This window comes from Eublepharis macularius, chromosome 2 (genome assembly GCF_028583425.1).
Source record: "Eublepharis macularius isolate TG4126 chromosome 2, MPM_Emac_v1.0, whole genome shotgun sequence".
In the NCBI taxonomy this organism is placed as follows: domain Eukaryota; kingdom Metazoa; phylum Chordata; class Lepidosauria; order Squamata; family Eublepharidae; genus Eublepharis; species Eublepharis macularius.
In genome coordinates this window covers 4,867,531-4,876,035 of record NC_072791.1, presented here as the reverse complement: position 1 = coordinate 4,876,035, position 8,505 = coordinate 4,867,531, and the positions used below count along the sequence as shown (strand labels likewise).

At 50.8% G+C, this 8,505-nt stretch overlaps 1 protein-coding gene across 1 annotated transcript; it reads left to right on the top strand.

Moving 5' to 3' along the window:
• The first annotated feature begins 230 nt into the window (after positions 1 to 230).
• Positions 231 to 836, top strand: LOC129324400 (40S ribosomal protein S29). Its single transcript, XM_054971649.1, has 3 exons — positions 231 to 354; positions 493 to 592; positions 701 to 836. The coding sequence occupies exons 1-3, from the start codon at positions 293 to 295 to the stop codon at positions 707 to 709; spliced, it is 171 nt and encodes a 56-aa protein (XP_054827624.1). The 5' UTR covers positions 231 to 292; the 3' UTR covers positions 710 to 836.
• Positions 837 to 8,505: the final 7,669 nt, after the last annotated feature.

Sequence of the window (8,505 nt, the reverse complement as noted above, 5' to 3'; positions counted from 1 at the left end):
CGCCATATTGATGCCGAACTTAGTGCGGACACCCGATCGGCATAGCCCACTGCGGCCCAGAGCTCCCGGGCTCACGCGATCCGCCGGCCTCAGCCTCCCCGGCAGCTGGGACTACAGGCGCGCGCCACCGCGCCCGGCTGAGCCCGAGAGCCGCGCCGCAGCCTATCAGGCGGGCCCGCCCTGACGTCACCGGCCCGGGGGCGGGGCCGGGCCCGCCAGCCGCGCCTGCGCCCTCCGCTCGCTCCTTCCTTCCTTCCTTCCTTCCCTCCTCGCCGCCGCCGCCGCCGCCGCGATGGGCCACCAGCAGCTCTACTGGAGCCACCCCAGGAAGTTCGGCCAGGGCTCGCGGTCCTGGTGAGGGGCAGGGGCGGGCGGGGCAGGGGCAGGGGCAGGGGCGGGACGGGGGGCCCGGGGAACCCTCCGCCTGGACGCCGCCGCCGGGGCCCTCCCGCCCGGCCACGCGGCTCAGCGCTTGCCTCCCCCTCTCCGCAGCCGCGTCTGCTCCAACCGCCACGGCCTCATCCGCAAGTACGGCCTCAACATGTGCCGCCAGTGCTTCCGCCAGTACGCCAAGGACATCGGCTTCGTCAAGGTGCGCCCGCGGGCGGCGGGAAGGGCAGGGCAGGGCAGGGGCGGCGGGGCCCGGCGGGGAAGGGCCTCTCCGGGGCCGGCCGCGCTCACCCCTCTTCTCCCTCTGCAGCTCGACTGACGCCCGCCCGCCGCGGACCCCGAGGGGCGGACTGACCCGACGCGCGCTCTCCGAGATGCGGGTCCAGTGAAGAGGCTCCTCCACCTGCCCCCCGCCCCCTATCTCTCTCAATAAATGCTAAAACGTGTTTCGGAAAAGGCCCGGTGGTTCTGTGGGGGTCAAGCGCCTGGTCAGGCGGCCCGGAGCGCCCCTTCTGTTCCCCCACGCGAGGAGGAGGAGGAGGAGGTTCCACTCGGCCAGCTTCAACCCCCCCCCCCAACCCCCTGCCACACTCCTGGGCGAGGGTCCCTGGCCCAAGTGAGAGAGGCCACGTGTGTGTCTGAGGGATCTGCGGAGGGAGGCCCATCCAGAGGAGCTAGCCCTGTTGGTCTGTAGCCACAAAAGAGTGAAGAGTCCAGGAGCACCTTTCAGACAAACTTTTTCATAGCGTAAGCCTTTGAGAACCACAGCTCTCTTTGCCAGATGCATTGTCAGCCTTCAAGAACCACAGCTCTCTTCTTCAGATGCAAGAGAGCTGTGGTTCTCTAAAGCTTCTGCTACAATAAAGTTGGTTAGCCTTAAAGGTGCTCCTGGACTCTTTACTATAGTGAATCGGAGGGAGCACAGTTGTTACGACAGACCTGCTCCACAAGGCATCTCACGCCCCTTGCCATCCGAGTAGGTCCCCCCCTCTGTCCGATGCATCTGTAACATAAGCCCAGCCAGCTTGATGGTTGCCAACAGTGGGGGATCAGTAAAGAGGCTCTTTCTCGGCTCGTCTGCACGTCGCTCTCTGGCTTGGGGGACCCCATGGGGGGGTGACTGGGGCTTTGTCCCATGTGGAGTTGGGGGGGGGGGTGGAGAAGGTCCCTCGGCCTGGCCATGCAAGCCCTAGCAGGAAGGTCCACGGAAAGGGAGACATTGCAAGGAGAGCTCCATGGAGTGGGGTGGATCCAGGGAATGGGGAGGTGTGGGAGGCCGGTTGGTTCTGTAAGAGGAGCTGCAAATATTCAGAGAAACGGAATGTGGCCTAGGAACAGAAGGCAACCCACCAGGGGGTCCATGCAGTGCATTTCCTTCTGCCCGGAGGCCTGCTCACCACCAGCACGAACACAACCTGCAATTTACAAGAGGGAGGGAGGGGTGCTACACATGGAGAATAGCTCCATCGCCCATCATCTCCAATAGTAAAAGAACCCTCATGGCTCCCCCCCCCCCGCTTAAAATAGTTCAGCAGCCAAAGCTGGTCCTGGGTTCAAGTTCAACAGTACCTTAAAAAACAATGATTTTCCAGGGTCTAAGTTTTCCAGAGTCCACCCCCTTGTGAAGTCCTGCGTGCAGAACCAAGCTGTGGGGGAGGGGGGGAGGCTGATTGCTTTTACTGACCTTGCCTGAGTGTTTCGTGTCCTCAGGAATGGGTGAAGGCCCCACCCTGCCAGACTCTTTTCCTCACCAAGGATATTTCCTTGCAATCCCCTTTGGTTGCCTTTCTGTGAAGTGCCCCCCCTTCACCCAGCGCCAGGAAGTGCATAGGGGCTCATTCCGGACACATCCCAAATTCCTGGACTTTACCATAATTCCTTCGGTATTCTTTTGGGCTGGCTCTCACGCTCTGCCAGCCCAGGCTTGGTGGTTGCCTCGACCCTCCCTCCACTGCTCTTTCTTTGCGACTCCACGTTTTCTTGCCCTGCAAGGGTTCCCCTCTGCTGATCTACCTTATTTTCCCAGATCCTTTTGGAGCTCTGCCTAGGTCCCCTATTCTCAACTTCCAGATCATCAAAATGAACAACGGACTCCATCAAGCTCAGCAGACTGAGAAGGGGTAAACGTGTCCTTTTCCAGGACTTGGGCTCTTCATTTCCTTTCTGTCAAAACTCTCCCCTGGTTTAGATCCCTTGCTCTCCCACTCCCTGTGGCTCTTTTCTGGCACAGAGTTCTTGCTCAGCCAGCAGCCTGGCTCTTTCCTTTTCTCTCCGTTAACTCTGGACACAGCCATTTCACTCTTCTCAATTCTGTACTCCAATATTTCTCTGAATAAATTCTAAACTTTGCTTTAAAGAAGATCTGGTTGTTTTGTGGTTACTGGTAGCCCATTAGAGATACTTTGGGCCCCTCACTAAGACATCCGTTTTCCAAGGTAGCAGTCAATGGAGAAGAGGGGGGGGGCACCAAGGGAAAATGGTGCAGAAGGAAGGGTCTTTAATAATGATACAACCCCTACGTGTTTCGCAACAGCTTTGTCGGGGGGGGTCTTCCAAATTCCTTTTAGTATCCTTCAGAGTCCTTCCCGTGCATACAAAGCTGAATTATTAAAGAGACTTCCCTTTGCACCATTTGCCCTTTTCTCTTAGTTTGCCAGGCTGCGGAACAAGGAAGACGTTTTTTCCTGACACTGAACTCAAAACTGTGCCTAAAACAGGCAAGTTCACTGCAGACCAGCAGATACCACTGAGCCGAACCCAGGAGGAGCCTCCAGATCCCCCTGAACTACCACTGATCTCCAGACCACGGAGATTTAGTTCCCCTGTGGGAAATGGCAGCTTTGGACGGTGGGACTCTACAGTATCCCATCCCTGCTGCGTTCCCTCCCCTCTCCTAGCTCTGCTCCAGGCTTCACCCCCAAATTCAAGGAATTTCCCAACCAACCGAGGAAATACTTAGTATTTATTTATTTAATCACATTTCTAGAACGCCCTCCCTGTCAGACAGGTTCAGGGCGGTTTAACAACAGTTTAAAACAGGGTTTTCCATGGCAGATTGAGGATTCAAACATGGGTCTCCCAGATCGTAGCTTGACACTCTAGCCCCGACAGGACACTGGCGCTCAAATCTGCAGTTGCCGTATCTTTGACTGACAGCTGTCCAGCGAGGGAAAGCTCACCACCGGCCTGCAGAATTGGTACCATTGGTGAGCTGCTCTTGCCACTGGCAGTGTGTGTGTGTGTTATACTCAGCTCACATAAAAATATCTTTCAAATATTTCTCCTCTTCCCTCTTTGCCAATTCAGATTTCCTCCACAGTCAGCTGTGCACAAAATTGTCTGCTAATATCTGGGCATCCGTATGGTAGGAATTACCTGACAGTGAATAAGATGCAAAAACCCGGGTGGATAACCACGTCTAAGGGAACAAACAATGTACCATTAAATATTCTCTTCAAAATTATGTGAAATGTTCTTAAAGTGGCGCAGTGTGCACAGCCAAGTAAAGAGGGGTGCGCCGTATGCTGCCTGAGATTCCCCAAGCGGCAGCGTTGCTTTGAAAATGCCTGGGGAGGAGGTCGGATGACCCCTGATGCAGTCTGGAAACAAGTGTTTATAATAACCGGTTTCTTGTTGGGTCCCTAGTCCTTCAAGTTGTGTCATCTCCTTGTTCCATCTGTCAAGAAATATGAAAACAACAACATAAATATCTACAATCAAACAGCAACTATTTTGCACATTTCAGCGTGGACTTGATTGGCAATCCCCTGTTGAACTTTCAGCACTTTGTGGGAGCCAATCCTACTCCCATTGTTGGTCGGACTTTTTGTCTTACAGTCACTTGGTAAATTGGTGTGAATTAAGTATGAAATTGTAAAAAAATAATTATTTCTTATATGCACTGTGCCACTTTAAGAACATTTCACATAATTTAATTTTGAAGAGAGTCTTTAATGGTACATTGTTCCCTTAGACGTGGTTATCTGCCCGGGTTTTCGCAGTTCACTTGTAAGGGTGCTTCTCTTTTCCTTACAGTGAATAAGATGGTAGCTGTATTTATCTATTTTTGATAGAGTTTTCTATGTGAGTATGAGAGCTATGGTTCTTGAAAGCTTATGCTACCAATGAATCTAATGAGGAGAGCTGTGGTTCCCGAAAGCTGCTACAATAAAGCTGGTTAATCTTAAAGGTGCTAATGGATTCTTTACTATTGTGAAAGGGTGGGAACGCAGTTGTTATGACAGACCTTCTCCACAAAGCCTCTCACCCCCCTTGCCACCCAAGCAGGTAAAGGCCAGAAGTCCCCCCACGTGCGCGCGCACGCGCGTGCGCGCCACTTGTCTAGTGTCCACTGCAGCAGGCAGAGCCCTGGCTCAAATCCTCATAGGGTCTCCCTTTCCTCTTCCAGAGGCTCTGCCAGACAGGCAGCCCCTTCCCCGGGTTTCCCCCCCCTCACCCACCTGCAGCCCAGAGCTACTGGGGAACTCAGAAGTTACTTTACCCCCAATATACTCTGCCACCATCTTAACGTGACCAGAACGTTTCTGTGTGCGGTATTCCACCCCCCCCCCCCAGCCAGCAATTCCACGCCAGGCAGGGTTAAACAAACTTTATTACACACAGGAGTGAATAGATTTTAAACTAAAAAAACATGGTGGAGTTCAACAGGGAAGGTTTTGGTGTAAACAGAATAGATTAGCAGCCAGAGGAGTTAGCCCTGTTAGTCTGTAGTTGCAAAATAGTAGAGTCCAGGAGCACCTTTAAGACTAATCAACTTTGTTGTAGCATAAGCTTTTGAGAACCACAGCTCTCTTCATCTGACTAAGAGAGCTGTGATTCTAGAAAGCTTATGCTACAGTAAAGTTGGTTAGTCTTAAAGGTGCTCCTGGACTCTTTACTGATTAGCAGCTGCCTCTTTCTGCTGCTCTCCTCAGCAGAGTCAAAACCGTTTGTGCCCCTCTGAGCCAAACTACAAGTGACGTCTTACACAGGTTGGACACTAGTCGGCTTCCCTCAAGTTTTGATGGGAAATGTAGGCATCCTGGTCTTGCAGCTGTAATGGAGAGCCAAGCTATAAAACCAGGGCGCCTACATTTCCCATCAAAACTTGAGGGAAGCCGACTAGTGTCCAACCTGTGTAAGAGCCGCCTTTTCCCTCCAACAGACTCTGACTCTGATTGGACCAACGTTCCACCTGCTCCCTTATTGGCTCTCTCAGGAGAGGCGGAGCTAGGTCCTGCCCATCAGGGCATGTCAATGAACACCAGGAGAATCAGTCCATTTGTGGCTATGGGCAGTGGCAGAAATCAGACCTCCTTGTGAAGGGCAGTGTAGGTGTACTTGGGGGCACCGAGAACAGGAAAATCTTCACACTGCCCTGATTTGCCAGTGAAACCAGCTTCTGCAAGTTGCTCAGCACCAACACATACCTGGCCTTGCCTTGGTAAGGCAGAAGCTCAGTTTGTTGTGGAGGCAGCCTCTGGAAGGACATGCTCCGTCCCAGCCAAGAAGCCTGTGGTAGGGGCAGTGGTAAGACCCCTGACTCCAGGAGGAAACGTGTTTGCTTACTTCATTTACCCTGACATTGTCCCTAGTGGGGATCTAAGCAGCATACATAATTATTCTGTGCACAAAACAGCCCTGTGAGGTAGATCACGCACTCTGTGTGTGTGTGTGTGTGTGTGCGCGTGCGCAGCTGGCTCATGGTAACCCAGGAAACCTCCACGGTAGGGTGAATTGTAGTTAAATAACAAAAAACTAATACAAAAATAGCATCAATGCCAATCAATTCCTTGGCAGCAATGAAGTAAAGTTTGAAATAAGATAGTAAAATATAATCCAAAACCAAGCTTAATTAATTTAGAAATGACAACTGGCATTACAAAGCAGGTGACTGGTGCAACATAATAGATCTGAAAGATGGGCTGGTTACTTTAAAAAGTAACCACTGTTTCAGACCAGAGCAAAGTATTTGACAATTTTAATCACTGACTTCTTGGGGCATTTTGTGTTCTTGTATAAGTTAATATTGATATGGTCTTCAAAGCAGCAAATACTGTTTGAAACTTCAATATTATCAAGAAAAAACAAATACTGCCTGAGATACTGTAAAAGCAAGTATATTCTGCCTCCCCACATTTCCGGCAGGTTCAGGGCGGATTACAGATACATAGAGGTTAAAATATATAAAACAATTATAAATTAGCAATCATAAAAACATCCAGATTTACACAATTTAAAATACTTATAAACATCAACATAGCAGCACAAAGTCCAACCGACTAAACCTAAGTGATCTCCAGAGCATCTTTGCAGTAAAAGATTTTTAAGTGGGGGGTCTTGGTGGTGGGGAGGGCCTAATCCATTTCAGCAGGAAGTAATTAGATGCCCTTGGGTGGTACTGCCAAGGAGGGCTCTGTCTAGTAAATGATAACTTGACCTCAGACTTGCTTGGATTAAACATGGCATTTGAGGCTACAAAAGTCAAAAACAGGCCCTTGAGTGTAACTTGGAAGGCTCTTGAAAAGAGGGATGGTCCTGAACTGTCTTCAAGGGCAGCTCCAGGTACAGAATATTGCAAGTAGCCAAGGCGAGGTTTGCATGGCATGCAATGAAATGACAACGCCTTGTTGCCCAGAGAGAAAGCTGACCTATGCTCAAGTTCAGGGGTGGGCAAATTGCGGCCCGTGGGCCACATGCGGCCCACTACAGAGTTTTTTGTGGCCCACCAAGACAGTAGAAAAGTGTGATAGGGTACATTTGTCTCATTAAACTGATTCTAAAATTAAATGTGCTTGCAGCTATAGATGATACGAAATTAGCACAATAAATAGATTGAATAAAACTACCACTATTTTATTTAATTTATATTTATTGATTTTTATGATACAATTTATACCTTTTCTGAAATGCAAAGTTAACTAATGAATGCAATCATTTAAAAAGGTGCAGCCCTCTGTTAACCTCCGCTCCCACAAAGTGGCCCCCGAGCCAAAACAATTGCCCACCCCTGCTCAAGTTGATTAAAAGCGCTCCTAGCCACAGTTGCCAGCTGAGAATCTGGAGCAAAGAGGGAGGGAAGGGGTATCCTTGAGCTGCAAACTTGGGTGGGGGGGTAGTAAATTTGATCCCACCAAGGTTAAGTACATTCACAAACATCTTGGTGAGCGTACTTTCTGGTTTGTGAAACATTTTAGTATTTTGGAACCTCTTATTTCTCCAGTTTAGATTTCCACAGACCAATAACATAAACTGAGTCCTCCTGCTAAGAATGAGCCGGGGCCGCTATAACAAATTACACATTTCAAGTAAACCTTTTTTTTTTGGCGCTATGATTTATTAAAGGGTTAAACCAACAGAGTGCTGTTTGCTAGAGAGGCCAAGCAATGAATGGGGGGTGGAGCTGGGAATGCTCCCTTCTTGTTAGGGGGAGGGTTTGCTTTTGAATCTCTCTGTGACAGAACCAGGAGCAGGTTTTGGACTTGGGGCTGGTGCACAAAAGTGGTGAGCTGGAAATGAGGAGAGATGAATGGTGTGTGGGGACGGGGGCACAGAAGAAGGGAGCCCTCCACTTTGGAATGAGGGTCTTTCCGGCAAGATTCCTCCTTCCCCACCAGGGAAATATTCTCTATTCGAAGGCATAATATGTCACCATTGCAGCATCTTCTAAGGCACTGGAGGGAGGGAGAACTTTGCAGTCCAGGAGGAAGCTGGTCACCCCCCCACACACACACACGCACACACACACACTGAGAGGGGCTGCCTTCTTGCACTCCAGGAGGGAATTTGTTTTATGATTTTCTCTGCAGCTGCAGAAAAAAGAGAGGGGGGAAGAGAACAAAGCCCTGACTGCATGCAGGGGGCTGGAAAGGGGGGGGATGGCCTGGGAGGCAGTGGTGAGAACAAACCCCATCATTTCCAACTGGAAGGTGACTGAGCTGGGAAAAAACTTTCTCTGTCCCACAGCTACGGCAAGGAGTGTGCAAGTGGTCCTGGCCCAGATGGGAGAGTGGCAGCTTCGTGCATCCGCGTAAGGGATAGCGGAAGAGCACCTGCTTTGCAGACAGGCGGTCCTGCATCCGGGCCCTGGCTTTGGCCAGCAGGGCCGGGAAAGGC